The sequence below is a fragment of the Oryzias latipes genome, chromosome 11 (assembly GCF_053564925.1).
Source record: "Oryzias latipes strain Hd-rR chromosome 11, Olatipes_Hd-rR_3.1".
NCBI lineage: Eukaryota > Metazoa > Chordata > Actinopteri > Beloniformes > Adrianichthyidae > Oryzias > Oryzias latipes.
In genome coordinates, this window is record NC_136247.1 from 9390303 (window position 1) to 9414180 (window position 23878).

General features: G+C 44.2%; 1 protein-coding gene across 3 annotated transcripts; it reads right to left on the reverse strand.

Annotated features, from left to right (window-relative positions):
• Nucleotides 1–383: 383 nt before the first annotated feature.
• ago4 (argonaute RISC component 4) lies at nt 384–23482 on the reverse strand. 3 transcript variants are annotated; one of them, XM_004074148.5, is made up of 19 exons: nt 23268–23482; nt 15396–15567; nt 14992–15112; nt 14417–14598; nt 13729–13865; nt 13377–13511; nt 11194–11281; nt 10965–11112; nt 9645–9764; nt 9444–9572; nt 5866–5999; nt 5599–5783; nt 5365–5524; nt 4832–5003; nt 4600–4743; nt 4387–4521; nt 4210–4311; nt 3466–3665; nt 384–3289 (listed from the first exon to the last, which is right to left on the reverse strand). In XM_004074148.5, exons 1-19 carry the CDS (start codon nt 23284–23286, stop codon nt 3181–3183), a joined length of 2592 nt encoding a protein of 863 aa, XP_004074196.1. In that variant the 5' UTR covers nt 23287–23482; the 3' UTR covers nt 384–3180. The 3 variants fall into 3 exon arrangements, with proteins under 3 accessions (XP_004074196.1, XP_078810855.1, XP_011479440.1); XM_078954729.1 differs by having other exon boundaries at nt 5866–6014; XM_011481138.4 differs by having other exon boundaries at nt 9411–9572.
• Between the last annotated feature and the right edge of the window lie 396 nt (nt 23483–23878).

The window sequence follows — 23878 nt, forward strand, 5'->3', positions numbered from 1 at the left end:
GTGAAAATTGGTCTCGTCATATTTGCTATTTAATTCTAAAAAGTAAGCATGGCATCTGAATCGCTTTTAAAATCCAGGGCAATAGATTTCCCCACACTAAAGTTTTTTAGTGATGGAGTAGAGGGGGAATTCGGACATAGCGATGATCTTCAGAAAGTATTAACTTTATTAGATTATATATATTTTTAGCTTTTTTTTCCAACACTTATAGCTCTTTGACTAATTTTGAGCAACTGGATCAAGAATTGTTGAACTTTTTCTTTAACCATTTGAGCTAATGTTAAATGTAAATGCAGCATTTGACATTTGATTTAGCTCAAAATAAAGATCTAAACTTATTTTACAATGAATGTGAAGTTGTTAAATAATGTCAAAAACATGAGTTATGGGCATAGAATACCAGTTTATTACTTTGCACATTAACACAAGATTTCCCTGCAGGCTAAAAAAAAAAAAAAAAACATCTGAGCATGTCACATAATAACAGTGAATTAAAAGTCTGCTATCCCGAAGGACAAGCAGAAAACGCATCATATAGGAGCCATGGGAAGAAAAAGGGGGAGTGAAAAGAAAAAAGACCCCAAACAGGAACCCATGATGAAGAAAAATAATAAAATGCATACAATTACAAATTCATTGAGATACGACAAGATATCAAAGTGAAGGACTTCAAAATGATTGGTGCTCTCTTTTGAAACGGTACAGAAACAGTCTGGGAGCTTTTTTGTTTTTAAAAAAGGTTAAAAGCAGCTTGTTCCCCTACTTTAAAGGAGTCAGAGTTGCCATGGAAACAGGTGCGGCACACAGGAGAGGGGGTGGGGGCGCTCTTTGGCCAGTCCACATAAGAACAAAGTACCTCGTTTAGATTGAGAATAGCACAAAGAGCTACGCCTACCCCCCCAATGTGACAACCGCCTGCACCTCCCCCACCCAGAAATTCATGTTTGAGACCAAAAACGGGACGTTATTCCTGAACTACGACATTCCAACTAAATCCCCCCCCCCCTTGAAAAGTTTTAGATTTTTTTTTTTGATAATTATAAATATGACTCAAAAGGTTTTTATTTTTAAAACAGACAATACTCCGGCATGCAGGCGAGCAAAGTCTACACAGAAAGAAAAAGCTCTAAAGCCTAAAACTATTCCACCAAAATGCACGTTCCCACTGATTGATACGAGCAAATGAAAACAACCCAGATAAAAACAGAAAATATAAAAATACAGTCACATTGAAGAGTAATAACATCGACAACGAGGAGAATTATAGCTTCATTTGTCAGAAATCTTCAGCTGGGATAATATTGCTTCGTGACGTTACAAACAGGAAGTGACCATTTATCCGAGTGGCGACGACCTGTCGGCTCTGCTTCCTGCATGTGGCGTCAGCGCGCACGCCGTCGACAGGAAAGTGCTCAAACTCATTCATAGTAAACCTGCTGCTTTACGGGTGGTTTATTACAAAAGGGTTTTAACTGAGCTGCCCCTCCCCCGAGGAGGCGTGCACGCTGACCGTTTCCCCTCCCCGTTCCCGCAGCATCCAAGTCTGCGGGGGCCGCCACTGGTCGCCAAGCTTAAATCAGTTCAATCCAGTGTTAAAAAGGGCGTTAGAATACCAAAGAAGCGTCGTTTAAATACAGATGCATGATGGGTATACGTCAAATACGCACGCTGATTTTTAAAAAGTCTAAAAACCCAACAAACCGCTCCTGGCCTGATTGTCTCCATCCATCTGCGGCGAATGCTGCGTGTCTGCTACACAACCCCGCTGCGCTTACAATGCTACAAAATTAAAAAAGAAAAGTAAAAACACAACCCAGATGCTCCGCCCACTACACCTGCAGCTAAAGCCCAAGTCTGTTCCTGAACTCACAACTGTACAACCCTAACATCACAACAGTAACATGGACAACGACGACAACAGTAAAGTTCTACTTTTAAACGAGTCTTAAGATAAGCACAAAACGTCTTATATTAAACTTTTACAAATCTGCTTTGTTGAATGTATAAATGCATAAAGGTACGAGAGATCGACAGTGCCCTCTGTTGGTTGCCAAGCGTCCCCGGTCAGTGCAATGAGCAAAAAAATAAAAACGAAAACAAGATCGATAAGAAAACCGTGCAGCAGTGTCTTTCTCCGCTCAGGTCCTGCTTCGGGCTGGGCCCAGGGTTTGAAATGACCCGGGGTCTGAAATGACCCAAGTACCCAAAATGACCCGGGACCTGAGCGCGGTCCACACTGCTGCACGTCAGAACCTGGCTTTATCTGCTGCTTCATATGGATCCTCATCTTCAGACTCACTGAAGACATTCTTAACCAACGCACGAGTCAGGACCGCCAACATGTCTCCACCAGCCTGCAGGAGGCGCTGTCCCCTTCCCACACTGCTCCACAGGTGTACATATATGCTTTCTGTCCTGTATGTGTGAATATAAAACAATTCATCTGAGGCATTTACAGCAGTCAGCTCCTTGATTTCCCTTTACAGTTCAGTGGCCGGCCATAACACACACAGACATACACGTGCACGCACCCAGACACACACACACATACATACAAACAAACCGCCTCGCTGGGATAGGAGGAAAATAGCGATGGGCGTGGTCACCTCGCTTGTAAAAGACCAAAAAGGAGTTCAAACACTCGCTCATAGGAAGGAAAATATATATAATAATCATAATATATCATTCTGAAAAGGTCGCCTTCCCTCCCCACCACCCAACAAACCCAAGACCTTGTGACAGATTTGACCCCCGGGGGGAGGGGGGCTTTGAGGTAAAGTAGATAAGAGTCCTGCTTCGCCGGAAGAGCCTCGGAGCCGGCGCTCCGTAAATCCGATAAACGCGCGAGTGCAGACATTCAAGGAAGAAAAAACAAAAACAAACTCAAAACAATGGCTCAACTGTGTGTCTGTGGGGGGGTCGGAGGGAGGGAGGTGTTTGTTTTTGTTTTTTCATTTGTGCATTGGAGCCCCACCCCCACGGAGTGGGACTCGCAGTGCTAGATTGCTGGTTGAGAACAGGCGGCTGGATCGGGAACGCTGGTTGGAGATCGTTCCGTGACTCTTCCTCCCGCTCCTCTTCCTCGCGCGAGCCGCTTTGGTGAAGGATCCGAACCGAGAGCGAACAGAAAGACGACAGAGACAGACGAGGAAGAGACGAGTATCAGAGGACGGGTGGTCCTCAGGCGAAGTACATGGTGTGCTGTGTGTCGTAGTGGATCTGAACCGCCTTTGCCAAAGCCTGCGGGTCGCGGCCGTTGCTCTGACCCGACACGTGGCTCCCCTCGGCGCTGGAAGAAAAGAAGCCGACACACAGCGAGTCAGAACCGACTTCACGCTCAAGAGGCTCCTCTGCTTTCTGATCACATGCAACTGGACTCATCATGGTGCCTCCACATCTTCTAATAGCCCAGACTCGTGGTTCTTCTGGAACCTGATGTGCTCTCGCACAGAGCGATAGTCTCACCTGTCGTGGTCTTTGTCCACCAGGTGGTAGCGAGCGCGAAAAGCAACCAGCCTGGCGTAGTAGGCAGGCGCCGGGATGGAGACTGAGCGCGTGCAGCGCACATAGGTGTGGCACAGCTGGTAGGTGAGGAGCTGCAGCTCGTCGGCCGTGAAGCAATTATCATCCCACAGGACGTGGTAGTGGGAGGGGCGACTGGTTCCCTGAGGATGAGAAATTGTTTGATTTTATTTTTAAAAAAAAATCTGATTATTGTATATATCCAACACCTTAATTGTCCACTCAGATCTTCAACATACTTCAACCAGTTTCATTATTTTCAGTATCTTTCAAACAGATTCCTAAACATTTATGCAAGAAAAGCAATTTATCTTAGGATCAGTAGTCTAGCTTTTTAGCAACTTTTGGTGAGATGAGCATAAAGCTAGCTTTGTGGTGGTAGTAAGTTTAGTGCTAAGCTTTGTCATGATATTGTTGTCACTAGGCTAGCTTAATTAACTACTTCTGTTGTTATTAGCATGAAGTTAAGCTTCTTACAGTTATTTCTTTGTTTTTTAAGCTAATTTGACAGTGTTAAATGTTTTTTTTCCCAGTTTTTAAATAATGACAGCTTTTTCAGATAACAGTTAACCAATAACATCAACAAAGCAATCACAGTCATTTCAACAGGAATTACATTTAGCAAAGGCATCATTTAAACTCTCTTATCCACTCAAAAAAGCTTTTGTTAGCACCCTAACCCCCCACCTGAATTCCAGCATGGCTGCACAAGTAGAAGTCAAACTCAGACGGATGCGTGATGGTGCTGTCCACAGTGGTGCCGGCTGGAACATTTCCGCTCTTCCCCACCTGCAGAGCAAAACAAAAGCCCGTGAGACTAAACAGAAGTACAGTGTGTGCCGCGGCGGGGGCGGGTCCACCTACCCTCTCAGCTTTGTCGGAGCAGAACAGACGCGTGTGATGGCGCTTCTGCACCACGATGTAGGTGATGCCAGGCCTGTAGTCCTCTTCCAAACTGATGCACGCCTTCCTTATGGCGATCAGCTCCGGCCAGGCCACCTGAAACACGGCGGGAGCGTCAGTACGGCCAGACTCGGGACCCGTCCCGCTCTGGACGGCTTCAACTGTGCACTTCACCTGTTTCATCTGTCCCTCGGAAACGCCGCCGCGATAATAAATGATGCGTGTGGGCTTGAATCGTGTGGACTTGTAGAACTGGATGAGAAGCTCGCGCACCATGTTGGTCAGGTCCTGGATCACCTCCTGGCTGAAAAGCTGCTCCTGTAGAGACCATTTCAGTCATTCCCTGCCCAAAACTACAGCCCCTCTTCCACTCGCCCTGACACAAGTCATGCAGTCCAACAGGCACCTGGGACATGTCCTGCCGAGATGTCTGAACCCGCACCGTCGCACAGTACCGGCTGGGATGGCCGTCCATGCTGCCCACCACGGCTGCGATGGACGGCTTCTTGCCGTCCCCGGCAGGAGGATGAGTGACATCGGCACCGAGGAAGATGACCGGCTGCTGGAAGACTGACGGCCTAAATGGAGCGCAAGAGAGATAATGTTGGCAACTGCATTTGTAGAAGTGTCTATGCTGGGGCTACTTTTGTTACTTCAGATCTAAAAACAAACTGGCTTAATGTTCCAGGACATTAAGAACTTCAAGTCATCTCCTAACGTGTGCTAACGAGGATTTCTCTAAATGAATATTTCACCATGACACAGGTACTGAGCTCAATGATGAACCCAGTGGAATACAGCTAACTGAAATCTGAACAAGATGGACGACCCAACTACCTAAGCACATTCCTATAGACTTCTCCAGGCTGCAGATTAAGTCATTATTATTTTTTCCTGAGAAACGCAGTTGGTAGGAACTTCCTGTATCAGTAAACTGACCTCTGATGAGGCACCAGCACATTGTTGATGCCTCCCAGCTTGGCGTTGATCTTCAGGCAGAGGTTGGACAGAGTCTGAGGAGACGTCTTCACCACATTCTTCACTTGCACACACTGAGTCGCCATGCCAAGGAGGGTGTCCCCCACCCGCTTCACTTCGGCTGCAGATCCAAAGGACGCAGAGGTCAGCATCACTGGAAGGTAGAGGGACCCGAGCAGGGCGACTGACTCGTACCGTAGACAGGGGTTTTTCCCGGCAGGATGACCACGATCAGCTGGAGACCCACGTACGACATCTTGAGGTGTTTGAACATGGGCTCCACGCTGTCAGCTCCCTGGGCATATTTACAGAAACACGGCTGACCCTGGATGGGCATTCCAGCATCCTTTGAGATCTTCCTCAGCTGGTCCGTGAAGCTCCTGCAAGGAGAACATCAGTCTGATGAAACCTCTCCATACCTGGGCTTCTTCGTCACTTGAAGAGCTCAGAGGGACTACTCACTTGAGCAGGTCCTCCCGGCACTGCTTCTGCGGGGCAAAGCAGGCCACGGCCCACACCTTGATCTCAATTCCAGCATAGAACTGCTTCCCTCTCATGTCCCACACGCCTTGATTGGGCGTGGCCACGGTTTTATTCTGCGGAGAGAGTCCCTGCACTCTTAGTCAACCCCACAGCTGGAGGAGCCTTCAGCAATGTTAGTAAACTTCAATCAGAATAAAGAAAAGAATCATTCTGAGTTTATTCTGAGCACTGCTGACTTGTTTGGAGGAGGAAAGCTCGGTTTCGTGAATGAAATGAAAACTGCAGCTCAGAGTCTGAAAGAAGCGTAAACGTCAGAAGCTAAAACGGTTATTCTGAAATGGTTTGAACAATTTGAGTAGAAGAAAGCATAAAATTACAAAAGGAGTTTAGAAAATTATTTTAAGCAAAAATGTAAAAAAACAAACAAAAACACAGATGTGTTGATTCAGCGAGAAAAACTGCCGGTTAGTTAGAGCAACACTACTGAAGTGCAAATCACATTAACAAATCACTTAACGCAAAAACTGATAAAAGATGACAACGACAATTAAACTAGAAAAAGAAAACGACTTTTTAGATATCAATTCAAAACAAAATGCCAAAAAACAAAACATTCAACAACAAAATAAACCCTCAAAAAGCAACAGTCATTTCCAGAAATAAAAATGAAATGTTAAAAGTAAAAAAAAATAAACCGGAAAATGTTATGGAATATCGCAAATTAGAATTTTGAAGCTGAGGGAAAACTATGGAGTTAATTCAGTCTCAATAATCAGAAATGCACACAAAGTGTTTCACAAATACACACGCTCTGATTCACAAATATATATTTATGCAAACATGTAATATAAATTCAAAAATACACGCAAACCATTTCGCAAACATAATTTTGAGGTTCACTTGTAATATAAACTCACAGATCATACGAATTACAGCATTTATGAATCCCCTCTCATTTGTGAGAGAAATGGTGAATATTGAGAATCTTCTACCGTGCCAGCTCAACAAATGTCATCATTGGTTTTAGTTTGAAAAACGGATGAAAATTGCATTTAGAAAAAAACGGTTACGTAGAAAATACGCTGGGCGGGGCCACTAGCTCCCTACTCAGCTCCATTCTGATGGATCCACAGATCCATGAACGTCTTTGTTTTCCACGTCTGAGCTGGATCCTGGATCAAAACTGTACAGCTGGACAGCTATAATATTGCTCGCCATTTTTGATGCACCTGTAATGTTGTGAGTGTGAGGGGCTGTGAGGGAGCAAAAGAAATGGAGAGCTGGCGGGGGGCTGTTCTGCACGAAACGTCCTGTCCACAACTCGGAGTCAATTTTTTTTAAACGCCTGTCGCTCTGCAGGACCCATGTCCTAAAAAGATTTAACTGTTTTTTTTTTGGGGTTTTTAATTTAGGCTAAAAACAGCATAATCATAATTAAAAGACCCTGGGAACATTTAAAATAGATCAAAGATGATTAGAGTGGACTTAAGAAACTTCTATTGGTATCATTTTAAAATCAAAGGGGATCTTTAAGAGCAGAGAACAAGTCAAAGGGTTTAAAATCTGTTGAACTGCAAAAAAGTTTGATCCGTTAAAAAAGGACGAGCAGGAATCTCTTGCATGTTTGACACCAGATTGGTTAAAATTGCTGAAAATATGCTGAAGATTTCATGTTCCCCTAAAGAGCTCAAAGATCTCACCAATACTGCTAAACTGAGAGCTTCACTCTGCAAAACAAGTCACCACGGCTCAGGAAGGCTTCTTGAAGAAGCTTCACCCTCTTCTCCTCCACATCATCATCATCATCATCATCACAGGAAACAGACTGCAGTTTTTCTCGTTACTGAGCGTGCTCAAATGCAGCTGCACGGAGCTCCTCGCCCAAACAGGAAAAACGTTCAGTCCACATTTGAGGATATTTCAGAGGAAAACGATGAGACTCATCAACTCAGCAGGGAGGTGGACAAACCTCACAGAACTATTTATCTCTGGAGGTTCAAGAACCATTAGTCTTTAAGACTTTGTCTCATCCCAGCAGAATCACTGGTGCCATCTCTTGATGGGATGCAGGTTTCACCGGACTCCCGTTTGTTAAAAATGGAGCAGACTTGGACTAATGTCCCATCACTGCAGCGAGGCTCCGAGTCCCATCGTCTTCGGTTCAGAAACACATCCATTCCCCCTCTCCTTCCATGCTTCTGAATCCCAAATCAGCTTCTGAAGTCTGCAGACTGAGCAGCAGCAGATCAGAACTTCTGCTCCTGAACTTTCCCATAGAGTTTGGGTTTGGTTTTTTTTCCACAGTTTCCAACAGCTGACTTAGAATTCAGAGGGTGAATCTCAGCTTCTCCTGAACGGGACGCGTCTATAAATGGAGTCAGAGCCTTAAAAATAGTTTTGAAAATGTAAACACTTCAAATCTGAAGTGTAAAGAAATGACCAGCAGAGGGCAGCATTTATGCCTGTTAAAGCAAAGAGGCAGAGCCTCTGCCTGACAGACTGCTTCTGAACCCCAGAGCCCCCAACCTACTTATTTGACATGATGAGAGCCTCTAAACTGTAATTTAGGCAGAACCTGAGGACTGAATTAGAACATGTTGGACCAGGGGGTTCCATAAGCTCTGAGACCACCTGGAAGCTTCTCAACATTTCTGATTAGATTGATGTTCGGAATTCGGATGCCTCCCTACCCATGATTCATGCAGGTCTGAGTGCTGTTAGTGAACTGGACCAATCAGACGCCGTTTAACAAGCCCCCGGCCTCAAAGAACCAGGAAATTTTAGGTTGCAGTCACACTTGGGACGGTCCTTTCTGAACTCTTTGAATAGCTGGGAATACTGATAAGAGCAGAGCCCCTTTTTATCTGGCTTAGTTTGCTTTCACACGCTACTCTAAGGGAAGACTAAAGCATACCAAAGTCATGCAGCTCCATTAGTTGCTCACTTGAGGGCGATATTGTCCAAATCAAAGTACTCCTACAAGCTGAACTATGGCAGGTTTTCCTGCAGGCTCCTTCCAAACGCTGCAGCTAGAGTTTGAATCAGAACCAGAAACACTAGAACCTTTGGTCTGTCAATAGTCTGTTTGCACCCGAGTTGTAAACAGACTCTCATCCTAAACAGGATTAGAGTTCGAGTCCCACTAGCCCAAACCAAAAGGACCATGCGAGTGTGAACGCCCCCTTAAACTTGCTGCTTCCAGATCATTTTTTGGGCGTTGTTGTTATTGTACCCTCACTTGTTTTTCAACACAAATTGGGACATTGTTTAAAGATTGTTGTTGTTGATTTAAAGAAGATTCAGGATTACTGAGATGCACCCCATGATCATGAGCTGGGGGGCGGGGGTCCAGGTCTGAAATTGTTGGCCTCACTTCCAGAATCAAATCAGTTGCTTTTTATTTCTAGTTGGAATGTAAATCTTGGTGAGTAAAATCTTGGTGGACCTGGATCCCCCCCCCCACCATCGTCTCAACAGTCACTCTGTGTCCCCCCCACCCAGTGAAGCCCCAGCCCATTACTCACCCTGCCACAGTCCCTCCCTGTGTCTGTACTCACCCGGCCCCCATACTGCAGCATGGGCGCAGGGAGGACACGCCCCGTCACCTCCGTCATGTCATTGTGCACCACTATGCCGAACTCTTTCAGGTAGGGGTCCGGGCCCCCGACCATGCTGTTGCTCTTCACCTGAGGTGGAGGGAAGAGCGTGAGTACGAGGCTCCTCTCAGAGTTTGGGGTTCAGCAGCTCGAGTGCCTCACCAGCCGGCTGATCTCCTCCTGCCGGTCGGGGGCGGAGCGCGCCGTGGCTTTGATCATGGTGGACGTCTGGTTGTCTGTCAGCTTCTTGATGCAGCGCTGACCGGCCACAATGTTGCAGACCTTCAGAGCACAAACGGATGGGTTCAAACTTCACCGCGGGACACGTTACCTTTAGGGGGGGTTGGGAAGATAACGCTTCGACGATGTGTCGTGATATTTGTATCGATTCACAATGCGGTCAGGAAGATATTTGTTTAATTATTTATGAGCGTCTGACTCTTGTTTTACACTTAAACCTCTGACCGCTAGTTGGCAGCACCGCCCAGTGAGCCTCTTTGAGCAGTTCAACGCCACACAAAACAACTAAATCGCAGCAAGAAGCAGCTTGTTAAGAGACTTGCACTGCTTCGTTTCTACTTAGGATGAGCACTGAACCAAAACTCTGTTCCATGTTGCTGCCAGTATCCTATAAAAACACGGATCGCTGTACTTTTTAGCAGCTCAGACAAAAACGAGTGAAGCACAGCGGCTAATGCACGGAGAATCGGCCAAAATGCTGTCGGCAAAGCGGGCCAAAGACCTGCAGAACCTTACATCATATTTCAGCAACCTGATGGGTCAGAGTGATACGTACAACGCACTGAAAAAAGGCCAACGTCATGGCGATGACCGTTACTAGTTTACCTCCACGTGTGAGAAAGCAGAGCTGCAGCTGCAGTGCAGACTGTAAACAAAGCATCTTAGCCACATTAAAGCGCTCTCCTTCATCCTGTCAGGCTGCCTCTTCATCATACTTTTATGTTCCTGGAAAGAATTTGTTTTTTGTTTTTTTCCCTTAATTTTTGAAGCACCGTTCAGGCTCCTGAACCGTTTAAAAATACTGGAGAAGCTACAATAAGCAATGTTGAAAATAAACAGCAATCATACTTTTAAAACCTTATTGGTTAAGGCACATTCATTATTCTTATACTGAAATATATTTTGTTGTGGAAATCAGACAATGTTGGCTGTTCCCTTTAAGAACAAATGTATTTTAAGTTACCAAAATAAAAGCACTATGAATTTGTTGGGTAAAAGCAACTTATGTATTGGATACAGTTGCAGTGCTTAACATTGTGAACATTAATTAAACTGAATATTACAATTTTATTTCAATGAAAGACGTATTGATATTCAGGAAGAATTTTTTCTAAGTCATACTTTTAAAAAAAAGAAAAGAAAATGTGTTCCGGTACAATATCAGGATACGTATCGCATCACCAGACTCCTGCCAATACACACCCCTAGTTACCATAGACTCAAAGGCCGGTCTTTTCTCACCTCCAGGGGGAGATAGGTGTGCTTCTGCTCCTGCCCCACCTGCAGGCAGGGCAGGTGTGGATACTTGAGTTGGAGGTTGTATTTCTGCTTGAAGTACTGAGCCACCGTGCACTCCATGGCCTGCCCGTTCTCCAGCTGCAGAGGGAACCTGGATGGAAGCGCGTCAGCGTGAGGAACACCTCCCTACGAGCATAACTGAACAAGGCGTGGCGAGGGCGGCAGCACTCACGTTTGATGGCTGGCAGGCCGGCGTGTTACGTTGCAAACGCGGTACTTCCTCTTCATCTGACCACAGTGAGTGACCTCCACCTTCAAACCTGCTCACACACAGACGGTAGACCAACAACACTGCTGAGGGCGGGGCCTCCACCATATTTAGGTCGTCAGAACATCAAACATTTCTCCAGTAGTCGTAACATCTGACCTCCCCCTCTTTATTCATATTTCTGATCTTCCCGCCATACTGATAACAATTTCCACAAACTAAAATGTGGTGAAACTAAGGTTAACCTTTGAACGTGATTATAGGAATTTTATTATTTCTGACCGTGTTTGACTTATACGCCACATTCCTAATGAAGAATTTAAAAGATAATTTGTGAATTTTTTGTTTGTGTTTCTAAAAATATTTAGGATAAAAAATCATTAAAGATGTAACAAAATCCAAATTTCTATCCATAACTCTCAAACTGCCAAAAGGAAACCACTGCAGTTTTTCGCACATTTTAAATATTGAATAAAGATTTTTTTAAGGTACAGTAAACCCTCGTATTTCGCGGGGGTTACGTTCCAAACAACCTTTACTTTTTTTACAATTATTTTACAATTAAATACTCTATTGTACATTGAAAAGAAAGAACAAACCATTTTACAGGCTCTATATTTGTTTCACAAATAAAAGTACTTTAGAAACGTTTTTTTCAACAAATAACTTCTGTAATGTACTGTCAAATAATAATTTTAATCATCGATGTGAACAGAAGACTTCAAATCGCGGAGATTAGCCCCGCCCACCGCGACCCGAGTAATTGGATTAAACGGGAGAAAATTTTAAATGATTATGAAAAAAATACAAAGTACAGTGGGACAAATAGTGACTCAGATGTATTTCACTGCTCTTCAGACTGAGCCGCTGCATCCTGACTCCGCTCTGCAGTGTTTTCTTCTTTTGAAGCCTGCGGTGTAGGTGTGTTTGTTCGGGAGAAGAACGTAGTGATTGACAGTTGTTGTCGCTCTTTTTTCTGCTTTGCAAAAAGATCCTTATACACCGACATGCCACCAACGAGAGAATTTGCACGTACGTGATGTAAATTTGGCGAGCTGTTTTACGTACGTGTACATTTTAAACCGCAACGTTATTGACACACAGGTAGAGAAGAAGCGGACTGACTTTTTAGCCAATCAGAATGCAGAACACAATGCACAATGCAAATCCATGAAGTAGCTAAACCGTGAAAAGTAAACCGCGTTATAGCAAGGGATCACTGTAATCAGAAATACAAAGCAGGGGTCCCCTAACCCCTAACCCCAGCTTGGCACCGGGTCGCAGAAAAACTAAAAATCGATCTATGATTGATTTGTGAAGCGGGGCAAATCGTTCTTCTTGATCACGTCTTAAAATAATTCCATTACATCTTAAAACCGCCGCTGACTGCTAAATTGAAACCTTAAGGCTAGCAAAGTTAATAAAAACAAACAAACTTCTTTGGGAAAGTTTCTGGTTTAGCCAGGAAACCAATTTGAACCAAATGAACTTGCATTTTAGGACAAGAACCAGGAGTTTCTCCTCGAAATATGGATTTATGTGTTTGCACCCCCCAAACCTGCTTTAAATAATATGCGTCAAACCAAATCTTAGATGTTACAAGGACTTTGATACTAAAGTCTCAAACATGGTGGATTCATGCTTATTATCATTAGAAAATACTAATTTTTGTGGCTGTTTTATTGTTTTATTTTTTAGAATTTAGCTGTTATACCTTAAAAGTCAGATGGGGCTGAAGTTGGCATCTGGTGTTTAGCTTCCACCTTGATGGTTAAGGGTGAAGTTAAGGGAAAACTAACATTTAAATGCCTCAAACACTGAATCTAGTTTACAAAAAGTTTAAACCAAGTGCAGATATTTTACAGAGGATGAAGATAAACTTCCTTCAAAAATTAAGAGAAACCAGAAGCTAAAAAAAAAAAACCACGCATAAAAAAAAAAAAAAAAAAAAAAATCTGATGCCATCTTCAGGCATTGTACAGGCTAAGCTGTGAAAATATTTTCTGACGTTAAACCAATCAAGGTTGGAGACCTCTGTAAAATTATATTCCGGTAAATAAAAACTAACAGATCAGTGGGAGTTTGGGGATTTTTTTACTTTCTCAGACACCTCCATAGAACAGCTGCAGATGCATGTTTCTGCTTACCTCTAATCTCCTTGGTGAATTTGACCCTCTGGGAGTCGGTGAGCGGTTTGGTTTGCTCGTTGATGTTCTGGATGTCCAGCACCTCGCACATGAACTCGATGACGGGCTGAGCGCGGTAGAAAGCAGTCGCAGACACTGAGAAGAACAGACACTTCAGTCATGAGGAAAAGCACAGAAAACAACCCTCAAGTCCAGAGAAGACGCTTCAGAAACCTCTTTACTGTCCAATAGTTTGTACAAACTTTCCCTTTCACAGTTCTGAAGTGTTTCAATGAGAGTAAAGATATAATCTGCAGTAGATTACAGATCAACCATTGGTCATGAAAACAGAGGCTGAATGAAGACGCCTCACCGTCGATGTTCAGCATCATGTTCCACATGGCGGGACGGACAGACTGATGGAAGCCGAACCACACCTCCCGCCCCCCACCCAGAGGATGGTAGTAACCTTCAGGAGGGGAAAAGAAGGAGCGACCCACAGGAGTATACCTGGAGGGGGGTTAAAGCCATAAGCGCCATCAGAAGAGTCACTAAGCAAAATGCAATTTTTACTGAATACAGCAGAAGTTCAAAGCAGAAACTTAACGCAGTGGCCCACTTTTCCAAGCTGGCAACGCTAACGCCATTCACTGTCAAAAATGTGTTTTCAGTGGGAGCTAGGTGCAGACAAACTGCAAAAACATTATGATTGCTGCAGGCCATAGAAGACATGGCCGACTTATAAATATTAGAAATAATTCCCAGTTTTACCATTTGGGTAGATACATTGTTAGGGGGAGGAGCCACGCAGTTTTTCAAAATAAGAGCCGTTAGAACCCTCCTTAAAACAAAATACCTATACAAAATGAAGGTTTTAGGAGAAATTGCATAGATTTTTACTATTGGATGTCTGGGAATCAAGACTCTCAGTTTCTCGTTTTTCCTTTTTTGCTGTTGTTGCAGAGCTTTATAAGACGTAGCTGTGGTTTTTTATTTTCAAATTCTACATTTGCAAATGAATTCTGAGTAATGAGTGAAAGCCGGCAAGAGGACAGGAATACCTCATAGAGGGCAGGTGCCGTGTGATGACGTCCAGGGCCTGAACCGAGTCCTCAGGGACCTCGTTTAGGTGACCCGACAGCGCCTCCAGCAGCATCTGAAGGCTGACGACAGACACCCACTGCAGGGACACCTTAAAGGTCTGGTCCTTCCCCTCGCCTGGAAGAGTCACCTCCAGATCCACCTGGGGGGGATGCAGAAACACTCATTTAGGGTCAAAGATAAAAGCCAAAGTTCACAAACAAGTGAACAGAAGGTCTGAGGCATCGGATTGAGAAGCTCAGAAATGATCTTACAGATCACAGAAACTCCCTGATAGGCTTTTCTGACCACAGAGGAGCTGCTGATAGCTCAGTGCTGCAGTCAGTTTAAGTGTTTATTGATTAAGATCCAGAACTTCTACAGAACTCGCGTGTGTTCACCAGTGATGTGACGTTCCATATCAAGGCTTGGAAGTGTGTGGAGAGTAGACATAAAATCAATTAATTTTATGCCACAAATTCTCCAAATGTCTCTACATCTTGGCAGACTTTGGTAAAATCCAGTTAAAAGTAAAAGTTAGGGGCGTTTTACCGACCCGGTCTCTCCCGATGGGCAGTGGGTGGGCCGTGTACATGTTCCTCTTCCCGTCGTAACCCGGCTGCCGGTCTCCAAAGATCTGCATCTTGAAGTGCCGCACCATGGTGTCCACCACCTCCCTGACGGACAGACAGACGGACAGACAGACAGGACCAGCGTTTAAACTCTTTCTGGACTCTTCGAAAGAGTAAAATCAGGATCAGCCTAAAGTATTACAACACAGACAGTAAATTTGAAAAAAATTGTTTTCAATTTGAAGAAATACAGAGAACTTGAAAAAAAACTATTAAGTGGTCCCTTGCTATATTGCAGTTCACCTTTCACAGTCTCGCAGATGTTTTGCAGTGCAGTTTTGTACTGGTGTGAGTGCGCCTGCAGACATGGACGGCACTCGGGTTTTACCTGTTGACCCTTCGAGGCCGTTTCTCAGGCTTGATGTCGATGTCATAGTGATAGACGTCAATCTTGGGAATCTGCACCTGGAAGTGGTTGGCAAGGAGCCGGATGGGTTTCCCCACCGTGCCGAGGCCGGGACGCCTTGGAGGCTGAAACAGAGAGGTGGGAGCAGGCGGGCCTGGGGAGAGCAGAGGAGGAAGAGGGAGGCAGTCATCATCACGACAATCACAAAAGCTGGAGTAAAAAAGGTTCTGAACAGAAACAAAGGGGCGGGTGGGTGGAGCCGCGCAAACGTTGGTCTTAGGCCTGTGAGGGCCGCTCTGACCTCTGACCCAGGAGGTCAAGAAGAAGCTTGTCAAACAAGGACCTCCAATTACCCACCAACAATCCCCCACCCCACCCAAACACAAGGGTGGGCCCCTCCAGCTAAGACAAAGACGCTTCGCTCACAAACGGACTGCGGACGGGCCATATGGAGCGCCCTCCATGCTGCTGTGATTACCGTTACACACCATATGATTACACAAGCAGCCAACATATAGACAGTGAACAAGCTATGGGGGGTAGGGAGTGGGGGGGGGGGGGGCACTAGAATATGGCTGAGGATCTGTAGATGGATAATTTAACCCAAACTACCGATATCAAAAAATTAGAAGAGGTTGATCAAAAAATGAGCTACAGACCTCCCCCCCCCCCCCACCACCACCAACTTCAATACACATGGGGAGGGGGTCCTGATGAAGCTGCTGAAAGCTTCTGTCCGTCCCCCCAACAGTGAAAGGACCGCAGGGGTCCCGCTGAACCCCGTGAACCGGCACGCTCCAGTTACCCACTGAAGCGCGAGATCATGGACAATCGGGACCCTCCCCATCGGTTTGTGAGAACCCGCCAGCCCCGTCTCACCGCCCCACCAATCAAACCCCCCAACCCCCCAGTCTGCGGAAAAACTTCTGATGAGACCGTTTGCTGCACGCCTGCTTCTGTCACGACTTCAGCCTAAATCCATCTCATGATTCATTTCATCCTACGAGCCTGGTAACCAACGGCAACGTTCTGCCCCAAGCCAAACACGCATCGCGCACACCTTCACCCACGTCCATTTATATGAAAACAATCTCAACAGTATTTTTCCCAGAATGATGTTGGCTTTGATTCTTCAAATGTTCACACCTGTGATGTTGGTTGAAACTAAACAGCTTGAACTCCCTCTTCAGAGGTCACGGTGGTGCACCTGCACACCGCTACATCAACACAGAAGGAGCAAACCAAAGTCCAGGTCTTCATTAGGACTTTTTCACCATCGACACACGTTGTTTAAGGGACATTTACAAACCAAATATTTGTTCACAAGCTATAAGTCACAGCTCCACCTTTCTTTGAACGCCCCAAGCTAAGCTGGCGGACATTAGGGTGGAACGTGTGTGCAATAGTATCTCAAGAGGATGGGACTTTATATTCATAAAGGCTACAACTGTATTCTGGTCACATGACACACAAATACAAGAGTGTTGAGCTCCATAGTTCAAGACTATTTACGTAGCTAACTATTACTTTGAGTCATTATCATCTTATGTGTTCAACCTTTGACTGTATATGAGAACCAGACCCAGCGAGTGTGACAATCAGGAGTGAGCTTGCTGGTAGTCCACATCACTAACACTTGAAAGCGAGCTCAAGAGAATCTGTCAAACGTTTTGAAGGTTTGATGTGAGAAATTAGGATTATCAAGAACATGCTAAAAAAAAAAAGGTAGCAGAGGAAGAATGGTTATTTTGACAAATGAGTAACAGCTGTTTATTTCTCAATAGAAGTCTAAGGTGTTTTGGCTTCTTGGAGGAGCGGGTACTTCCTGTTTGGAACCCCAGGAGGGAGGGGTCACTCAGTCTAGTTCTGATATACAGTAATTGGTTCAACATCAACAGCAGAACACGAGAGACCCATCTGCTTAAATGTGCTCACAAATGTTACATTTTTACTCTAAAAATACATCAACAGGAAATACTTCCGGCTAAAAGCCGTTTCTGAATTCTATATGGAAGCTTGAACTCACTTTCTCTAGCAAATAGGAGATAGAATGTTGTGAAGCTGCAGACAGCGAGTCAAACAGCTGCTGGTCTGTGTTGGCAGAATACAGGCGAGTTTGCTGGGAATGGTCAGAGTCAGTGAAGATGCAGAACAGGACAGGACAGGAAGGTAACACAAACAAAGGGGGGCATCTCCAGGAAAAGCAGCTCCTCTCTGAATTGCTCACCAGAGAAACCTGCTTGTTGGTTTTACAAGCATAAGAAACACTACATTTCCACTGCAGATGCACCGTTTCCACTTTCCCTTGTCAATGACAATAGAGATATTTTGGGTAAATATTACAGACTTCAGAGCTAAAAACCACTCCACCACCACCACAGCATGCACACATTTCAACTGTTTAAAAGAAAAACAAAGTTGTGATTTCCTAATAAAAGCTTTAAATGCTGATCAATACATGAAAATTAAGTGGTTTGAAATGAATTATGTTTTTTTGCTCACAGGAAAACCACTGTAGATAAAAAACACAAGTAAAAACACCAACTAGAAATTAATTTTAATCTTTTTTTTGCTATTCCTTTTGTTTCAAGGACACCAAGCAGTGAACACTTTATACTCACAAAGTATAAACTAGTCCAGTGATCCAGAGTTAACGTCAAAGTCACCAAAAGACTACAAAAAAGACCAACAACAGTCTTTAGACTGGGCCTAAAAAGCTGCTGAATGTTAAGCTAGCTGCAGGCACATAGCACTCACGTCTGTCACAGCGTCTCACGTACAATTTTATTCAACTTCATTCATCTTTTTGCAAAGAAAAAACTCTGGTGTCACACTTGAAAACAAAACGCCAGCCATCTTAAAGGCAAGTTCACATTACAGCGGTCCTTTACTATTATACATGGTTATTTTTTGGAGCAATTTTGCACATTTTTCACTTTTTCCCCATGGCAGTGTTCTGCGTCCTGATTGACTGAGGACCAACAGCATCCTTGCCATGTCTCCTGTTTAGCATTGGATATGTTCAGCTTGCCAAATTTATCGCTAGCGGATCTTTGTTTTCATTCTATAATGAAACTTATTTTACTGCATCGGTTTAAACTTTAACAGTTTAAACAAGAGAGAAATTTGTGAAAAAGTAAATGTCAGACAAAATGTAGAAAGTGTGTAATGAGGGGTTTTAGCATCAGCGACAGCTAAATAAAAAACACACTTTGAACTAGCGTAATTATTTGACCATTTATACAATTAACGCAATTCCAATGGATTCGTAAGCTTTCCTCCGCATCAGAATCAACTGGTTTATGCTTCATTATGTTGCATAACAGCGCACAGCTACTTTTCTTAGCTTCAGGATTTGCTGGATTTACGTTAATTACGTTAATGGCTGGAAAGTTACAGTAACTCAAAGGACATGGAGGTAAACTTTGGTGTTAAAGGGTAAAACAGTTTAAAACTGTAAAACCAAATACTTAGCTGATTTTGCATATTGCTGGTAATTTTTAAGAAGGCAACTCCCTCAATAAACAAAGGACCACTGTAGTTGGAGTTTTGCAGAGCCTATGGAAGCATCACAATTCATTAATTTTTTTTGACTCCACAAAAAAAAAAAAGCTTGGTGGCCTGGTGGGGGAGCGTCTGGCCTAAAACAGAAATCACAGGTTCACGTCCACAGGTGGTCCACACCAATAGCTTTTTAAAATATGAGGCCCAATGCCTACCTGCTTGACAATCATTATTAGGGTTGGATTTGGAGGGGGTCACTCCCCCAGGAGAGGGGTCAAATGTGGAGAACAAGTTTCAACAAAGCTTTGTTCTACAATAGGCAAACTTTTACTTTATTTCTTCTCTAAAACTCAAGTGAACGCCCTGATGTCCGGTAATGGACAGAACTAAAGCAGCGTACAAGTTAAAAGATTTTTTTTTAACTGGTTTGCTCTGTTTGCTCACCCTTTGAGAAGTCGAATTAGACTTTTTGGAGAACCCCACATGAAATTCCTTCCGTTCAGCAATGGAATCAACAGTTAATCAAACAAACCCACCGAAAGTTAAAGTTAACCGACATCCTGCAAGCAGCTGCAAAAACCAACATCTCGCGCACCTCAAAGGAGAGAACCAGGTCTCCTACTTATGACCTAGAAAAATTTCGGCTTCCTCAACCACCAATAACTGAGAGGCAGCTAATTTTAGCGTCTTCAGCTATCATTTCACGGTGCAGTCTTCTTTTGCTCGACCTATGGCCATCAGATCAGACACGATTCTGAATCCAGAAACAAAGCCAGAGATTATCAAATTAAAGCCATGGAGAATAAGGTCACAACGTATTACAAACAAAACATGCAAACAAATCTGCTGGGGGGAAAGATTTATCAGGTAAAAATGCCACAAATTTAATAGTATTTTTCTGTAAAACACCTGAGCTTTTTAACTTTGCTTATGAAAGAAAAGATGGAACTCTTTTCTACAGACATGTTTTAAAGTGAAGAATTAAAAACTAAAATATCGACACAACAAATGTCCTCACAACTACATCTTTTATGATTAAATAACGAGTGCATGAGCAGATCCAGATCAGTGAAAGGTTCTGCACAGAAGCTCCAAAGCACCTCAGATGTCGGGGCTCCAGCCTTTAGAAAAAAAAGGAAACTCACGGAGTAAAGACAAGATTTGGTGAGGATTTGTTTAGGCAAAAAAAAAAACATCAAAAGTAAACAATGCTTTATGTTTGCCAAGAGGTAACGATATTTTAGTATCCTCACATTCTCATGCTTCCATGCAGCCAACAGTCTGGACTGTCCATGTAGGATCAATAATTATTGATAATTTTGCCTCATGTTTATCAAACCTGCTCCATCTTGTCAAGCTTTAAACAGCTCAGGAAGCGTGAGAGATTTTCCTGAAGCAGGACAGTCCTGAGAGCACGCTTCCAACTGCAAAGATCCATCAACTCCACTGCAGCCTGACATGCGGCATCATCTCCCTCAGCCACTTACTGGCTGCAGAGCTGACTAACGCCATGCGTGTGTCCATGGCAACAGAGGGGTGATGGAGCGGAGAGACAGCTGGTCTTAAAGGTAACTAGGATAACGGCCCGACTCGATGAGTCAGAGCCTGGGAGAACTGACGCCCACACCTCCGAATCACCTGCATTCAGGTCTTTATCGCAGCTTCTGGTCTGCAAGAGTTAGACATGTTCCTCCACAGGGATGATGGAGGAGTAAACACCAGTGCTACAATCAATGTAAACATTTCAGAGAATTTCCAGCAGTTCACTCCACCACCAAAGGGGGCAGTGTGGCAGAACAGCCATAGTCATCTCAAACCTTTTCAACACAAATATCCTTCAGTGCTTCACCTGAAGGTATGCTCTTCATCTTGATAACAGCATCAACAGGTTACATCAAACTTTTATTAGGTTTTTTTAATCCACATCAACCTTTGATCCAAAAGGCCACTAATAGAAATAAACGAAATAAGCAAACAAGGCCCAATCCTCAACAAAACAAGGTATATGAACAAGTAGACTTTAGCAGAAGATCATCAGGAGGAAGCCACAGAAACAGGTTCACCCGCTTATACAATGGGCACTTACAAAACAAATAAATATTAACCAGATTTTAGTCCTTCATTCTTTTGGGGTTTTTTTCCGATTTGGATCGTTTTTTTTCACGAAAAGCGGATTATTTGTTACGTGGTGCGGCGCCTTGTCACATTATTCGGCGATATAAAGCGATATATATATATATATATATATATATATATGCTGATTGTCCCGAGGGGTTAAATAAAGCATCAGTTCAGAGAAAAAGTTCACCTCTTACCGGTTGTTTTTGTCCAGATGATGAAGCTAAAGGTTGTTTTAAAGAAGATCCATGTTGATAGATCGGTGACCGGAACTTCTTTTTGGGGCGTGCGGTTATCGCACACCCAGCAGCCAATCAGAATTAAGTATTCACCCGGACCATGGCATAACAGGAATGAATGGGCTTCACGAAAAGAACCGCCTGACAAGAAGCTGTCCATTCATTTCTGAATATAGACAACTCGTCGGGAATCAGCTCCTACAGTTACAGAAATTAAAACAGATGCAGGTCAGATTGATCTACACTGACCAAAATAAAAACAAATGTTTACCACAAACTTAAATCAATTGATGCACTTAAAAATCCCACTTCAATCATCTTTTAAGTTGTTTTAATAGACTTTCCAGTGATCTTTTAAAAATGATTTGGCCAAATAACTACTAACTCCAGCTAGCTGACAACCCCTCACGTCCCCCAAAGTAACTTTACCGATGTAACAAAAATATTGGAGCTATTCCGTCGTACAGTTTTGAGCCAGCTACCAGTTCGGACGAGGAAAACACAGACCTACATGGATTTATCTGTCCAAAAAGCATCAGAATGGACCGGAGCAGGGAACTTGTGCTTTGCCCAGCGTATTTTCTACGTCACAAATACAATCTTGTTCAAACTGATTTTTTTGGTCTGTTTCTGACTCACAACAATTTGAAAAAAGAAAAAGGGAAAACTACACAGAAATGCAATTTTGAGCTTAATTTACTTAATATATGTCTGTCATCAGAAAAATGCCACAAAAACACAATTTATATCCAAGTCGTCAAAAATTTTCCACAAATTCCTTTGTGGAAAATTAGAAGATTTCACAACTTCAGTGGGCAATATAAATCCACTCCATTTTTAAACCAGGATTGATCCGAAATTATAAAACAGCCTGCTGAGTTTACGTGAGTTCTAGATGTAATGAGAACCCTTCAATTGTGACTTATCTAACATAAAAGGTACAACTCAAACTGTGCAACAAATCAATACCAGGACTTCCTCTAAACATTATTAGGTTCTTCACTTGGAGAGTGGGAGAGATCATTGATCATCTGAAAGCAGCTCAGACACTGAACCTTCCCCTCAGCCCATCAATCCAACTGGACATGTCCAGAAGAAGGACACGTGTTAATCTGACAGTCCGGTGTTGCTGAATCAGAAACGCAAGCTGGACCCAAACCGCTCACATCCCCTCCAAAGCAGCATATAATCAAGCCCGCGCGTGGATCAACCCCCCCAAAAAAGCGCTTTTGAGGAACAAAAACATCTCACAGGTGGCGACGGTGAGCGCGCGCCACTGCACCCGCGTGCTCTCTGCGGGTCTTTGTTGTCATGCGGGAGCCGCATCCTCTGCGTTTCACCCAGCTGGGCTCGGTCGATCCTAGCGCACCGCTGAGACGGCTCAGGGCTCGCGTGAACCGATAACAGTGAAACCCACGAGACAGGAAAAAAAATGCGCGCGCGTGTGTGTGTGTTTTGCTGGCATTCATTTTGTTTTCGCAGCCTCCGCTGTCATCGAGTCGAGTGAGGGAGCCGCGGCCGACGGTGAAAAACGTGGGGTGTTTTAACCAAAGAAAAACACGATACTGTATTGCATTTCGACAGAGTTGTGAGTCTATCGTGAGCAAATTGTGTTGTTGTTGTGAAAGCAGACAGGCACAAGCGACAGGCGCCGACATAAACACCGCACGACGCGCAGCCAGGAGGAAGAAGGAAGCTGCCAGTTAAATCCCCCTCACACACAAAGCCTGCTCCAAATGACGCGGCTGCGGGCGCTCCGCCTGAACCCACGCGGACCTCTGGCGAAAACACCCACCGACCCCCGCTCGATCGGTCGGTGGAGCTCCACGGTCCGACTGCGACGGGCTGGGCCTCGGTTTGTTTCCCCCCGCAAGCTTGCTGAGGCCTCGCTCCGGCCTCGGCCCCCAGTGAGTCCGCGCGTCCGTGCTCACGCGCCCCAAACACGGCTAGCGCCTCCACTCCTCGCCGCTTCTGTTTTTCTGACATTTCTTACCGGGTCCGAGTGCTTCCATGGCCGAGGCCTCTCTCTCCGTCTCTGTCCCGGCCTGGCGGCTCCGTACCGACGCTGAAATTGGGGGCGGTATTGCGAAGCTTAAAGGGGCTAATCTAAAAAACGGAAATATAAATGGACGCGCGGCGGACTGTACTCTGACTGGAGCTGCCGCGACTGCTTGTGGGGATTTGTATCTGCGCCTGCGCTTCTCAGAAGACGTGGGACGCGCACTGCGCATGCGTAATTTGCTGTCGCGTACCTTCAATTTGAAATAGATGCAAGTCGGTCACAGTTTTGGTGCATTTCAATGTTTTTCTTAAATAAATTGGACTGGTTTAATTCTTTGAGATAAAAAATCTTAAAATATACATTAATGAAGGAGTTCTTATATTTCAAACACGAGAATGTAAGCTTACCTTGTAAAAAATCTCATATATGTACATATATATGGATGTGGCAGTATATGTATAGTATATGTGATGGGAACATCAGGAATAAGGAACATGAGAAACTGGAGAAATGCCAAGGACTCTGAGAAGAACTGGAGAAAGCATGGAAAGTGAAGGTGCCAGTGGTGTCCTTAGACAGCTCTTTGGTCTTGGTCTTAGTGG

Excerpts from the sequence above, each read along its gene's own strand:
- ago4 (XM_011481138.4), bottom strand. Across the intron at positions 15,113-15,395 it reads CGGCCTCGAAGGGTCAACAG|GGAGGTGGTGGACACCATGG; the intron begins GTAAAACCCGAG and ends TCTGTCCGTCAG. Across the intron at positions 5,004-5,364 it reads GTGCTGGTGCCTCATCAGAG|GCCGTCAGTCTTCCAGCAGC; the intron begins GTCAGTTTACTG and ends CGCTCCATTTAG.